The following is a 15,427-nucleotide window of genomic DNA, read 5'->3' as shown; positions in this document are numbered from 1 at the left end:
ATGAAAAATTTAGGGGAAAATAGGAATTAAACAGGCTGATTTCAAAGTATGGAGGAGGAAGAAAAAAAAAACTCATAAAATTTAAAATGCAGCTTATTTGGAGAATTGTGAAGACCCTAAGTTCAATTAGTCTAAACCTGTAACATTACCAGACATCATGGTGACCTTGTAATCTGGACATGGTCAGTCGGTTGCTTCCTTGTCCTCGGCGTGATGATTTGGCTTTGGCTCCCTGAACCACCAGATGAAGAATGCCTGGTATTAAAGGCTTAGGCACGTGCTTCTCCAACTGAGCCTGCGTCAGATTCACCTGGGGGAGGGGGCAGGGCTTGTCAAGCACTGCGGGCGGGCCTCATCCTCAGTTCTGATTCAGAAGTCCTGGTTTAGGGCCCTGGGAATTTGCTTTATTAATGGGCTTCCTGTTGCTCCTGCCCTCTGCTGTGTTTTCATTCCTGTGCTCATTCCAAATAGTGACCTTTGTTTTTTAATTGAAATATAGTTCATTTACACTGTTGTGTACAGCAAAGTGATTCAGGGTTATATATATATATGTGTGTGTGTGTGTGTGTGTGTGTGTGTGTATATGTATATATGTACACATATATATGTATATTTTCTGCTTCTTTTCCTTTATAAGTTATTACAGTATAGTTCTGTGTATATATAAGTATTGTTTTCTATACTACACAGAAGGCCCTTGATGGTTACCTATTGTATATATACTAGTGTGTACATGTTAATCCCAAATTCCTAATTTATTCCTCCATTCCCCTTTCCCTTTGGTAACCATAAGTTTGTTTTCTATGTCTGTGGGTATATTTCTGTTTTGTATAAGTTCATTTGTATCATTTTTTTTTTTTTTAGATTCCACGTATAAGAGATAGTGAACTTTTTAGAACTCACCAGCCTTTGAGAAGGAGATATCTTTAGTTTGTTATTTTTCTTGCATTTCGCCATAAAAATTGATCAGGTCTGAGGTGAACTTGTATTGATAACAATACAAGCTGCATAGTTTTTATACTTTTTCAAAAACTTCCCACCTTAGGAAACAAAATACTACTATTTTGTAGGTGAAAAAATTAAGACATGATGTTTTGATTATGAGGCTTCTTGTAGAACTCACATTTCCTTCCTCCTCCTGGTGTTCAGTTGCTAAAGTTGTGTCCACCTCTTTTGTGACCCCATGGACTGTAGCCCACCTGTCCATGGGATTTCCTAGGCAAGAATACTGGAGTGAGTTGCCATTTCCTTCTCCAGGGGATCTTCCCGACCCAAGGATCAAACCCACATCTCCTGCTGGGCAGGCAGATTCTTTACCACTGAGCCACTGAGCCACTGAGGGAACAAGCTGAGAAGGTGGGAAAGTTCCTTCCTCCTGACCGAGGACTTTCCCCACCTTCTCAGGTTACCAATGAATCACGCCAAGGAAGCAGCACACTGATGATGGCTTGAGTTGGAGGTCATCATGATGTCTGTGGCTGGACATCTAATTCAGAGCATCATAAATTCTTTTCTGCTTCTTTAGTAATTTGCACTTTCATAGAACAATGCAAGAAGACAGAGCGGATGCTATGTTCACTTGGAGTTTATACAGACTAACTCCCTGAGGGGAATTTTGTTGTATAATTGAGCAAAGTGGTTTTTTTTTTTTTTTCAGTCATGACTTCTCTTTTGAGCATTGGGTATATTCCAAACAGCTCTGCATTCTGCTCCATTGTGTGCTATAAATCCTGAGGCTTAGGTGACAGCCTAGCGGTTCCTCCACACAGTGAACAATTCAAATGCATCAATAGTCTGAGTTCTTTAGCCATCATTTGGGTCAGTGGTCTGACTTCTGAATTTTACACACCTGCAGAGTCAAAACAGAAGACAAAGCCAATCAAAAACAACAAAACAAGTGATGAGCTAGTGTAAGCCTGTCATTAAAAATATATTGCTAAATAAGAATAACACATGATCTTTAAAAAACCTAAAAGTTTAAAAAACCTAAAAGTTATTCCATGAATAAAGACCATTTGAACAGTAAAAATGATAACAAAAAAAGTTACTTTAGAAAAAGAGCAATTTTTATTTTTTTTTATTTTATTTTTAAACTTTATATAATTGTATTAGTTTTGCCAAATATCAAAACGAATCCGCCACAGGTATATATGTGTTCCCCATCCTAGACCCTCCTCCCTCCTCCCTCCCCATACCATCCCTCTGGGTCATCCCAGGGCACTAGCCCCAAGCATCCAGTATCGTGCATCGAACCTGGACTGGCATCTCGTTTCTTACATGATATTTTACGTGTTTCAATGTCATTCTCCCAAATCTTCCCACCCTCTCCCTCTCCCACAGAGTCCATAAGACTGTTCTATATATCAGTGTCTCTTTTGCTGTCTTGTACACCGGGTTATTGTTACCATCTTTCTAAATTCCATATATATGCGTTAGAATACTGTATTGATGTTTTTCCTTCTGGCTTACTTCACTCTGTATAATAGGTTCCAGTTTCATCCACCTCATTAGAACTGATTCAACTGTATTCTTTTTAATGGCTGAGTAATACTCCATTGTGTATATGTACCACAGCTTTCTTATCCATTCATCTGCTGATGGACATCTAGGTTGCTTCCATGTCCTGGCTATTATAAACAGTGCTGCGATGAACATTGGGGTACACGTGTCTCTTTCCCTTCTGGTTTCCTCAGTGTGTATGCACAGCAGTGGGATTGCTGGATCATAAGGCAGTTCTATTTCCAGTTTTTTAAGGAATCTCCACACTGTTCTCCATAGGGGCTGTACTAGTTTGCATTCCCACCAACAGTGTAAGAGGGTTCCCTTTTCTCCACACCCTCTCCAGCATTTATTATTTGTAGACTTTTGGATCGCAGCCATTCTGACTGGTGTGAAATGGTACCTCATAGTGGTTTTGATTTGCATTTCTCTGATAATGAGTGATGTTGAGCATCTTTTCATGTGTTTGTTAGCCATCTGTATGTCTTCTTTGGAGAAATGTCTATTTAGTTCTTTGGCCCATTTTTTGATTGGGTCATTTATTTTTCTGGATGGGAGAAAATAATAGCAAATGAAGCAACTGACAAACAACTAATCTTAGAAAAAGAGCAATTTTTAAAAGTTGAATTAATTTAACCTAATGAAAAAGTATACTTTGGCACTCTCTTGTTTTCTCTTTTTTTCATTTCACTGCACCACTGACCATGAACCCACCTCTAACTAGATCAGACTTGCTAGCAAGGAGGAGGAGATTCAGTCTATAGTAGAATAATTCTGTCCAATGAGATTCTACGGTTTGTTCAGTTTCTAGCAACCTTTGTATTGATTCTCATAATTTGTAAACTAAATTTCAAGTGCTAAATTGAAACCTGGTCAATTTCATGATGCCCTCAATGGAGGAACAAACTCTTCAGCATCCTCCACATAATAACACAACAAATAATACACAACATAATAACATAGCAAACCAACTCTTCAGCATCCTCTACGTGAATAACACATGTGATCTTTATAAACTGCATAGAAACTCCCTTCTTAGCTCCTTTAGTCTTGGTAAGTACTTCTCCCAGGTCCAGTTTTAAATTCACCCTTCTTGGCACAAAGGATCGTTCTGGGTGCTGGGCATGCAGTGAGAAAAGCATTCTGACTTTGGACATGCACACATCTACGCCAACAGTGCTGTGATCAGTGCTATGCCTACAACCCAGTGAGAGAAGGCTGGGGAGAGGCACTCCAGCTTGTATGAATCCTTGAAAGAGCTGTGAGAGCTGCTGGCATTCCTCAGGGTACCAGGACACCCCCAGTGATGGTGGTGGATTGTGCAGGCTCTAGGGTCACATCAGACTGTCCAGATCCTCAGCTTCTCATTTGACATGATGGGGAATTTGCCACACTGACTCATTTCCAGAACTGTAAAATGTGTATACAAACAGATTGACTTCAATTTGGTTGTTCTGAGATATAACAACTAAATGGGTGAAGCTTCAAGGACAGTACAGTCATCCCTAGGTGTCCTCGTGAGAATTGGTTCCAGAATGCCCTGTGGATACCAAAACTGACAGATGACAGATGTTCAAGTCTCTATATAAAATGGAGTGGTATTTGCATATAATATAGGCACTGCTGCTGCTGCTGCTAAGTCGCTTCCGTCGTGTCCGACTCTGTGCGACCCCATAGACGGCAGCCCACCAGGCTCCCCCGTCCCTGGGATTCTCCAGGCAAGAACACATCCTCCCCTAATTTTAAACTCTAGATTACTTACAATACCTAATATAATGTAAAGGCTACAAAATAGTTGAAATTAAAGTTCTGCTTTTCAGTACTTTCTGGAATTTTTTTTCCAAATATATTTGTCCTGACATTGGTTGAATCTGAGGATGTAAAACCCATGGATACAGAGGGCCCACTGTAATAGTAGTTCAGGAAATATGTGGCATTACCTCTCAAGACACAGAAAATGGCATAATGCTTTCCACTTGGTTTTATTTCTCCATTGTCTAATTAAATAATAATTTTAGCATAGTAGGTATTTAAGAAATAGCAGTTAGCCACTTTGTTACTAGACTGTTAGTTTATCTCTGTGTCTATAAAACTAAGAGACTTTTAAGTTGGCTAGATATCTTGCTTCTAAATAGTAGCTCAATTTTCAAGCAGAACTGCAAAATTGCAGTCCTATGATGTCTGTGACTGTGAACACAGACATTTCCATATGAACTCATCTTGAAGCTGGCTGCAGCATCATGGTTACAAAGTTTGGTAGCCTGTAGAAGGAGACCATCAGTGTGTGAGTTGCAGGTGAACTAAGAATGCTAAATCAAGGCCAACAATAACTGGTTGTATACAAGCTCCCAAATTTTCTAAATTTTGCTCCTATAAAAAACTGAAAAATTTTAACCAAAAATATCTAGACATTCAGAGAAAACATTATAAATGCAGACAAGCAGGTCTCCTTTGAGGCTCAGCACATAGACAGCTGGCAGAGCCCTCGTCCTCGTGAACCTCAGTCTAGTGTGCAATGCCTCATGTGTACCTGCAGTTTGCTTAGACATCTGAAGATTGTGTCCCTAAAGCTTTCTTATATATTTTCATGTCTTTTGGTAAGACAGCCGTTATACCAGCAGAGTAACGAAGATCATTTCCACTTTCTCCTACCTGGACTGCATTAATGCCAGTGTGGGGTACTTGCACTGATATATGCATTTATTCTAATCACAAATCACTGAAGATGTGAAATGTCCTCAGCTATTTTAATTAAAGATGGTGTGTGTGTATGAACACATATTTGTGTACCCACATGTCTGCGTACCCACACATGAGCCACCGTGGCAGTGTTCATGGCACCAGCATGGTATTGTAAATGAGGCAGGGCAGAAGCAGGCTAAGAAAAGTGCCATCTGACTCCTCATTATTCTTGGGGAAAAGTTTTATATTCACATATAACACAAGTCAAAGGTTTAACAGCATAGTAGCTTCCAGTAAAAGAGCCTAAATAAAAAAGGTAACGAAACAAATAAGTAGATTTCTCTTTCAGAAAAATAAGTGCAATTCAAAATAGGTGCTGCTTTTGCCTGAAGGAAACACAAACATTGCTGCTTTCTTAGATATGTGACCTCCAGCAAGGTGACTGTGTCAGGAAGAATGGAAGCTTGTGTTTCACAGTATTATTGTAAGGACTGCATGCGCCAGTATATGCACAGTGCTTAGCAGAGCACTTGGCAGATAACAGACATTCAATGAAAAGGAACCTCTTTTATTATTATTATTTATCTCCAGCACTGTCTATCCCACCCTCCCCCCAGGGATGTTTGCATTTTAAAATTGGGTCATTGGATAGTTTATAACACAGTGGAATGAATTCTTAGTGTTATAATTTTAATACTATGATATGGAATTAAAGGAGATAAATTTATGTGTAATAAATCTTAGGAAAAATGAGAACAAATTAGGATGACTTCTGTGGTAGGATGCATAACTATGTGTGTGTGTGTGTGTGTGTGTGTGTGTGTGTGTGTGTGTGTGTGTATACTTTCCTTGAGAGGAAAGTATACAACTCTCTACAAGTTATACTATAGATGTTCAATTTAATGTGAAAGATAATATAGCAAATTCTCTGCCTCAGCTCATCTTGACCGTTCTTTGAATGTATTTTTAAATGCTCACTTGTATGTTTTTCTCATACCCTCTCTTCCACAACTCCCCCTCTCCTCTGATTCCCATGTCAAGCAAGAGAGCACAGGGCACCTTGTGTTCCACCTGGCCTACTATCTTATGTGTGTGTCTGTAATTGTGCCAATTATATTCCAAATTCCAAAAGGTCACCTTTATTATATATTTTCACCCAAAGCATTATTCCGGACTGAAAATATTTCCAGGTAATATTTCTTAACAGTATTCCTATAGGCAAAAGTCAGTAGCTTCAAAAAAAAAAAAAAACCATTTCCCAAAAAACCTCAGAGGAACAAGCAAGTAAACTTCTGAAAATAAAATCAGTAAATCAGATAGAATTTTGAAGGTGGCAGTTTTTGTTTCTTGGGAAAGTAAGTTTCTCAATTTGCTCATCGACTATCTTCTTTCTGTGACATAATAAAAAGAAAAGGCTTAAAGCAAACACTAGAGACTGAAGTCGGAGCATCACGATGATTTTGAGAGGAGGAAACAGGGAGGGGCTGAGGTCCCAAGAGGGACCTGGTGACGTCTGTGATTAGGGCATTAGGCTCTGGAGAAGAGGCTGGCCTGCAAAGACCTCCAGGAACGGACTCGGAGCTCTTTAATAAGTATTCCAGGGAGTCAGGCTTTCCTGGAAAAAACAAATTAGTGTGAGAAACCAGTACTGTGCAATTTCAGTTTTAAAAATAGCCAAGTATTGTTAAGGCTTCTGTGTGCGTGAGAGGAAAAGAAAGCCCTTCTAATATCTGCCTCAGCTTCCACATTAAAACAGAGGAGCTACACTGAAATTCTTGCCTGGCAAATACTCCAAAGGTCATCTGGTGTGTATTATTTGGGATCACTTTTTGGTCCTTACAATGACAAAGTTTGTGGGGATTGTGTCCCTTTTTATCAAATTGGTCTTGAATGAGGATAGCCAGGCAATGGCTCTGCCGCTGTCACTCAGGACCAGAGCTGTCCCTGGCTGTCTATTTCAGCTCTTCATTTGCCTAATTGCCCTGCGAGGTTGGCAGGGATGTTCCCTGCAGCCAAGGCTCTGCTGACTGCAGAGACCCTACCTGGCACTCCAAGTTGATGCGTCAGCATTTCAGGTAGAAATGAATGAAAATCAATCAGGATGACTGCAGTGATAGCATGCACAATTCTAACCTCGTTTGTCTCTAACTTTCAATTATTCACCATAGACCCAAGCAGTGTTTAAGATGGTGAGTCTGTAACAAATGTGCTGCTTCTATTTAATCAGGCATTTTTTGTGTGTGTCCTCTTTTCTTTTTAGAACAAGCAAATCTAACCTGCTTAGAAAGCCATATATAAAATGAATGATGATGTCAAGTTTCATGCAAATATTCTTTATTTGCCCTGGCTTAATATTCAGTTACAAATTAAACTGGGTGATAAATATTCATAGGTAGCTATATCAAATTGTTTTATTAACTTGTACTGCAAATTCAGAAGTTTAAATGGTTTTGCTTTTTAAGTCTGCTTATATCTTTGTTATATCTCTTTTAACTTGCTACAACTCTCTATATCAAAACTATACTGTTCTAAATAAATTTTTAGATTTACAACTCTGTAAAGATAGAGTTAAACACTGTTTGGACTCTGACTACATAAGGGAAACTGGAATTGTTCAAAGCTGCAGTCTTCAGCTCCCAAAGACAGCTACAGTAACTTTCTGAGCAGATTGGGTTAAATATTTTTACAGACCCATTCTAGGATGATAAGGCAGTAAAAGTTGTGCAGTGCAACACTCCAAAGGGTTCCAAATCTCACAAGCCTCTTTGTATGTGATGCTCTCACAGTGAAGAAGATTATTTGGGCTACAAAGATGAAGAGTCTACTTCTTCTGGTGCTGATTTCATTCTGCTGGGCTGATCATCATTCAGACAACTATACTGTAGATCATGACAGAGTTATTCATATCCAAGGTAAGAAAACGCAGCTTCTCTTGTGAAAGTTAAATCCATTTCAAGTTACTTAGAAATGTTAAGTGATTTCTTAACATTTATGTTAGTGCTTCTCAATTTTAGATCTGCTGCATTGACTTTTTCTTTTCCTTTCTGCTAATTGGTGAACATGCTCCCTGGCTTTTGAATGCTATTGCATTACAGTAGAGCTAAGAATCAGGGACAATTAAAGTGGATTGGCTTAAGAATATCCAACTGCAGGGAGCTGATGCAATTGTTCAAGGCTTTTCAGTTGCTATCTTCTAAGCAGAATGCAGGGAGAAAGTTCATTTAAAGACAGGGCAAAAGCAGGGAGAAATAGAAGTAAAACTTACACGTAAGGTCATTCTGTTAAGAGTCATCACGAAAAACAACATGAAAATGAGTCAGACAAGCTAAGTTTCAGGAAAAAGAACTTACCCTATTAAAATCTCCTTTGGTAAAGCCTTAGTTTCCACAGAGCAATGTTTTGCCTGCATGTTTCTTTTCAGCTCAGCTGAATCCTAAGCCTGGGAGCTGTAGCAAGATTTGAGGCTGCAGTACAATGCAGCTATTTCCTCAGCCCCAGCTTCAGATGAGGGACATCCTGCATTAAGAAAGCTAAGAGACTTATGCAATAAGAAAAAGATAGTTCCAAAGGAGCTGGAATGTCTCTCTTTGCCCTTGTATGCTGAATATTTAAAATAAGAATTACAGAATTTAACAGTTTAAACATATGATGATAGGAATTTTAGATGAAGTCAGTTTGGGGACCAGAAACATTATAAGTTTGCTAAGAGAAATAAAACATTGAGAAGATATAACTCAATATCTTCAAGGTCAAAAGTGCAGTCTCAGAAAATTGCATCCACTGTTGAAAAGTATGACTTGGGAAGGTCAAATGATAGTGTAGGTCTGGCTAGAAGTATTTTTCTGTATGACTACCCAAACAGAACTCTGAATTTGACAATGTCTAGTTATTTTAGACATTCCTCTTTCAGACCTCTATGTTTCTAACAGCTTTACATTTTTCACTATCGGACCATAAAAAGGAATTATATAATCACAAACTTTACTATGCAAGCTGCTGACTCAGCTATTTTCTTTACCGTATAAAAGCAGAATCAAGGCTGTTTCCCAGAGACTTAAGACATTTACACATAGAGATTTCTGGTGAAGGATAACATCCTTTTAATGTCAAGTCAAAGTCAATTCAGCCAGAGTGTAATACCTAGTAATTGTTAACAACTGTTTTAAATCTCATGGAGAATAAACTTTAGCAATGGTTTTAAGTTATTACTAGACTAGATACCTGTTATATTATTAACTATGTATAATCATAAGGTCTAAATTTCATGCAGAGTATAAAAATATTTTAAAGTATATTAGCATTTTAAAAGTTATTCCTGAAAGAAGCCTATAAGTCAGATTCAAGTTTTCTCATCAAGAAAAACTTGTTTCTCCAGTCTTTCCATTCCCATATACTCTATTGAAATTTAGTGCAAAAGAATTGCTGACACAAGGTATCAAAATTATCCAGATTATTTGCCTACACTATCCTATTTTTTCAAAAATGACTTGCTAGTCCATTTCATTTTAGTTGTAAAGTAATGTTCTTAGAAAGTTGCCCTGAGCTTTCAAGTAATAAAACTACAAGGTCTACATTTTGCTCGAGGAAGTTAATACGGAAATATGATTTGGGTCGATATTGTCATGCTATGTCCATAGTTGAAATTTATTTTAAAATTGCTCCAACTATTTGTTCCTCTTAGTTTCTATTCAATAAAAATTTTTCTTTTTTCTTTATTATAGCATTCAGATTGCACTTTCATGTTCTTACCCTTCAGAGAAACACTTGCAAATATCTGCCATAATTTCAGGCATCTTTTATAACACAAAAATAAACTCATAGCACAGCAGGTAATCATTAAAGCAGACATCTTTCATTACTCACTTGAAATGCTGGATTATTTTGTCACATTTAAAACTTTTATTTATCAAACATGGCCCAGAAGGAATTTAAGGGAGCTGAAACTTTCATAAAATTTTATAAGAATTCTGCAATCAAATCATTAAATTAGTAATCTGAATCTCAAAGTCCTGAATCATACTGATAAGCAGTAAAAGTTCTGTCAGTAATAGAAAATTATTCAAAATTCATTTTACTGCAAAAACATCTTTTCTGTCTCTCATTTTCCATTAATTTTTAAAATTTTTGTACTGTTAAGTTCTCCAGGCACATCACCCTCAAATTCATCTTGGCTGCCTTGATAAAGATGCTGAACACTTTGTTAACATGTTCTTAACTCTTATGCATAAGAGTTACCTTAATTAGTTTTTCTGAAGATTTCTTTCTTATCTATGGGAAATTCTATAGATATATACACAAAAAAAATTTTAATCTGGTTTTTAAAGAAAATCAGAATACCAGGGGGGAACATGGCAAGTATAGATTCCTATACAAAGAGTTTCTATTGAAAAGCATCTTTTTTGGTGATGAAAAAGGAAATTGTGCTAGCTTTCCATGGAGAAAGGAATAGTTTTAGAAAAAATTGCACTTAGACTAACTCACTCCAAGTTTTTATTGAATCAATTTGATTACAAATTGATTCAATAAAAATGAGAAAGCAAACTACTTGTCCATGGAGTCTGCTAAAAATCTGTAATCAATTTATTCACTTATATATCATATACTGTTGGCAGTGTGAGGATAGTAATTTCCTCAAATACTTCTGCAGAAAGAGATAGCTACTGTTAATATTGTCTCTATAACAATCTCAACTAATGGAGTATTTTCCTCATTTCATGATGTGCCTCGTCAAACAATATCTGAATCCTTTGAAACTTGAGTTCATTAGGAAGAATTTCATATGGAATATTAAATCTCACAAAAGAACAATTTTTAAAATATTTAGATCTGGTCTAAAAATTCTTTATAGACTTTCAATTACCAGTAGAAGTTCAGAGATGATGAATATACTTTATAAAATACAATTTTTAAGAAAACATTTATATGGACAGCAGAGAAATTTTATGACCGTTTACTATGAACCACAATAGTTATCCTGAATATGTGGCTACCTGTTCTTCCCCACGTCAGTGATCGAGTGACGCCTGCCTCTGGTATTTCAGGTGCCGGCCTTCTGGTCACCAGTTTAAGATTTTTTTCCCCTAATGCCACTTTCTGACTTTAGACCTTGGGCAATTCACTTAATCTCTTTCAGTCTCAGTTATCTCATCTATAAAACTGGACATAATCACTGTTTATTCCATAAAGCTTTATGAGAATTAAATTAGATAATACATAGGAAAGTGCTTAGTACCCAGCATACAATAAGCTCCCAGTAGATGAAAGTTGTTATTGCCACGTTGATTATTTCTTTATTGTCATGGAAAAAAGATTTTTAAATAAAAAAGGAACACAGACACTGGTGGGAAAAGCTCTTACTTTTCAAATTCATTTGCTAGCAGTAAGAACAATATCTTACTTTAGTGCTAATGAAATAAACATTTTATAAGTAGCCTTCTTTGCCCTTTTTAAATCGTACAATTTAAGATTTCCCCAATGGTATTAAAATATTATCTGATCACTTTTACTTTCCTTGTAGAAACTGAATTTTTCCAAACTTAAGTAATATTCCCCTTAACATACATATCAGGTAAACACAACTAAGCTCCTTTAAATTTTTTAAAAGAATAAGAGGAAATCTTGGAAAGGAAAGCAGTTCCCTTCTTTATAATGTGCCCAAATGTGTGCTCAGTCATGTCTGACTCTGCCACCCTATGGACTGTAGCCCATCAGGCTTCTCTGGAACTTTTCAGGCCAGAATACTGGATTGGGTTACCATTTCCTACTCCAGGGGATTTTCCTGACCCAGGGATTGAACCTGTGTCTCTTGTGTCTCCTGCATTGGCAGGTAGATTCTTTACCACTGTGACACCCTTCGTTATAATAAGTGAAATTTATGGTCATTTGTCTTAAGAGATAAAGCAATTAGAGTTTTTAAAGAAAGAGTTGTCAGAAGTTCATCTCTTTGTGAGTAGAAAAATTAATGCAGATCTAGAATCCCTTGCAGAAGTGGACACTCCCCACTCACTGTGGCTGTTTCCTTCTTCTTGTGTCCCAAACCACTCTTCCATCCCCGCTTAGCTTACTGTCAGCTTTGTCACACTCCAGCTAGACAGTAGTGCCTGGCACATAGTAGGTGCTGAATATATGTGATAAATACATGAATGAGTGTAATGAGATACTTATAAATTGCCACTATCATTACAGTTCAGTTCAGTTCAGTTCAGTCGCTCAGTCGTGTCCGACTCTTTGCGACCCCATGAATTGCAGCACTCCAGGCCTCCCTGTCCATCACCAACTCCTGGAGTTCACTCAGACTCACGTCCATCAAGTCGGTGATGCCATCCAGCCATCTCATCCTCTGTCGTCCCCTTCTCCTCCTGCCCCCAATCCCTCCCAGCATCAGGGTCTTTTCCAATGAGTCAACTCTTAGCATCAGGCGGCCAAAGTATTGGAGTTTCAGCTTCAGCATCAGTCCTTCCAATGAACACCCAGGACTGATCTCCTTTAGGACGGACTGGCTGTATCTCTTTACAGTCCAAGGGACTCTCAAGAATCTTCTCCAACACCATAGTTCAAAGGCATCAATTATTCTGTGCTCAGCTTTCTTCACAGTCCAACTCTCACATCCATACATGACCACTGGAAAAACCACAGCCTTGACTAGACGGACCTTTGTTGGCAAAGTAATGTCTCTGCTTTTGAATATGCTATCTAGGTTGGTCATAACTTTCCTTCCAAGGAGTAAGCGTCTTTTAATTTCATGGCTGCAGTCACCATCTGCAGTGATTTTGGAGCCCCCCAAAATAAAGTCTGACACTGTTTCCACTGTTTCCCCGTCTATTTGCCATGAAGTGATGGAACCAGATGCCATGATCTTAGTTTTCTGAATGTTGAGCTTTAAGCCAACTTTTTCACTCTCCTCTTTCACTTTCATCATAACAAGCACCTCTTAAATCCCACAGCATCCATGGCATTGAGTGACACATGACACGTTGTGTGGGCCTAGTATACATTAACTGGGTCACAGCTTTCATTCTGTAATGTTGGCATAAAGTAAATCATAGTTAACAGAATTTAATAACTTAAAAGGACTTTAATATAGATCATTGAGGTCAATATCCCATTGTACAAATTAGGAAATCAAGACCCAGAGCTTAAATGTTGCTTGGCCCAGGTTGCATGGCTGATGAGGAACAATTTCTCTTGCTAATTCCCTGCCCTTCCTCAAATTTAGAATCACTTTTCACCTTCTTAATGAACTCACCCTGCCTACCATGTTCTACCCTCCTCTGGCATCCCGATTTATCTCTGATCTCCTTTTCCTTTTCTCTCTAGTCTTGGATATCTACTTTACTTATTTTTACATAATTGTTTGTGTCCATCTCTGCCACAAGAACATAAATCAGCTCCAAGAGGGAAGGAATCTTTGTCCAATGCCTCCCTGTCACCTAAATTAATATTACTGGGCACGTAGTAGGTGATCAATATGCTCGTTGAATAAATTCAGGACCAAAATCCAGGAACTTTTCCTAATCAAGCCCAAGTCAGTCTTTGCAAATTGCAGGGAAGTTTTTAGTTTGTAGAATGAGAAGCAGCAGATAAGAGGATTCTGAGTTTGGGTAGCAAATTTTGTTTGGTTGCTTTTATGGCTCCCATACTGCACATAACATCTTACTTCCAGGAGAATCAACCAGAGGTAGGATGCAGCAATCCTCCTAATGTGGGCATGAAACTTTGAAGAATATTTGATTTACATGTGGTCATTGCAATGCTATCATGTTCTTTATGTAATATCTGCAGAGTCAAGATCTGGTGGTGCAGAAAGGATCAAAAGTGAATTTAATAATGTATGATTGATCATACACTATCTACAGAGCCGGAGTTTGGTGGGAGAACTGGATATGTGTTCTCTCTTTCACTTAAAACTCGTTTGGACTCAGACTCTATGAGTCTGTTATTAAAAGTTAAATTATAATTTCTTTTTCTCTTTTTGAGGTATTATATACTATTTACAGCTACAAATGCAAAATCCATGAATGTCAACTACATTTTCCAAATTGCATTTAGCTAAATACATACACTATTAATAATACTATCTAGAAATTATTAGCTAAAAAATATCAGAGAATTTCATCATGAAACTATAAAAGTTAGCAACACCCTAATTCTAAAATTTCTTCTTAGTTTACTTTAGGATGTAAGATCAAATATACTAATAAGAACTTACTACATTAAACACAGGCTTATCATTTGATCAAAATAAGAATGTTACCATATATATAATAAACACAAAAGAATGAAAATGTATATACAGGCATATATACATATATATTTGCAAAATACTGCACAAATACACATATACTCCTCTTCAGCCTGCTGTATAACACAATACCATTGACTGGGTCGCTTGTAAACAATAGAAATTTATTTCTCACAGTTCTAGAGGCTGGGAGTCCAAAATGATGATGCTGGCACATTTGGTGTCCAGTGAAAGTTGGCTTCCTAGTTCAGAGAGGGCCACCTTTTTTTATGTGTCCTCACCTGGCAGAAGAGGACAAGGGACCTATCCTGGGCCTCTTTTATAATGGTACTAATTCTGTTCATGACGGCTCCACCCTCACAACCTAATCACCTCCAAAGGCCCACCTACAAATATCATCACGTTGGGAAGCAGCCTGCAATATATATGCACTGGGAAGAGGGGGTGGTGCACAAATGTTCGGTCTACAGCAAGCACCTAAATAGGCATTGGGAATAGAATGATGATCAGAACACAGTCTGTCTTCATCAAGTTTATGGTCTAGAGAAAGGCAGACATCGCTATGAATATAGAACTACTGACTGTGATAACTGCCATTCAACTAAGCAAAAACTATAGGTTGGTTGTAGGTTGATATATACTTTTGATAAAGCCTTTAATCTATATTCAGAAATATATATGTATACTTTCATGCCAACTTTGCATCTGATAGCCCATGGTGCAGTCTTCACATTTGTGTGTCTTTTGAAATAATTTACTCATTTGGGCATTTGTTAAACATTGGCCTTCTTTGTGCAAAACACTGAGTTATTCTCTGTAGGACAGACCATCTCCTCAATGAGCTCAACGACAATATTATTAGAGCATCAAAGGTGATAAAAAAAATTAAAATAAGTGTTATATAGAGGTGGAAATATGAAGAAAAGAATAGTTGCCAAACAAAAATATCTTATTATAAAACTGTATTCATACTCACCTTTTAAACCCATAAAATACCTTTTAAGA

The 15,427-nt window shown here is 37.5% G+C and overlaps 1 protein-coding gene and 1 long non-coding RNA gene across 3 annotated transcripts in view; one reads left to right on the top strand and one right to left on the bottom strand.

Moving 5' to 3' along the window:
• HAPLN1 (hyaluronan and proteoglycan link protein 1) overlaps positions 1–15,427 on the top strand; it is an 81,319-nt gene that overhangs the window by 34,898 nt on the left and 30,994 nt on the right. For both annotated transcript variants that reach the window (XM_061424337.1, XM_061424338.1), the window contains exon 2: positions 7,968–8,093. In XM_061424337.1, coding sequence (XP_061280321.1) covers positions 7,994–8,093 — 100 coding nt within the window. In that variant the 5' untranslated portion in view covers positions 7,968–7,993. The remainder of the gene's footprint in view (positions 1–7,967; positions 8,094–15,427) is intronic.
• Positions 1,570–8,684, bottom strand: LOC133251643 (uncharacterized). The gene is made up of 2 exons (XR_009737712.1): positions 8,532–8,684; positions 1,570–1,849 (listed from the first exon to the last, which is right to left on the bottom strand). It is a non-coding gene; the product is annotated as an uncharacterized LOC133251643 (long non-coding RNA).

The sequence above is a fragment of the Bos javanicus genome, chromosome 7 (assembly GCF_032452875.1).
Source record: "Bos javanicus breed banteng chromosome 7, ARS-OSU_banteng_1.0, whole genome shotgun sequence".
In the NCBI taxonomy this organism is placed as follows: domain Eukaryota; kingdom Metazoa; phylum Chordata; class Mammalia; order Artiodactyla; family Bovidae; genus Bos; species Bos javanicus.
This window is presented reverse-complemented; position numbering and strand designations above follow the sequence as displayed.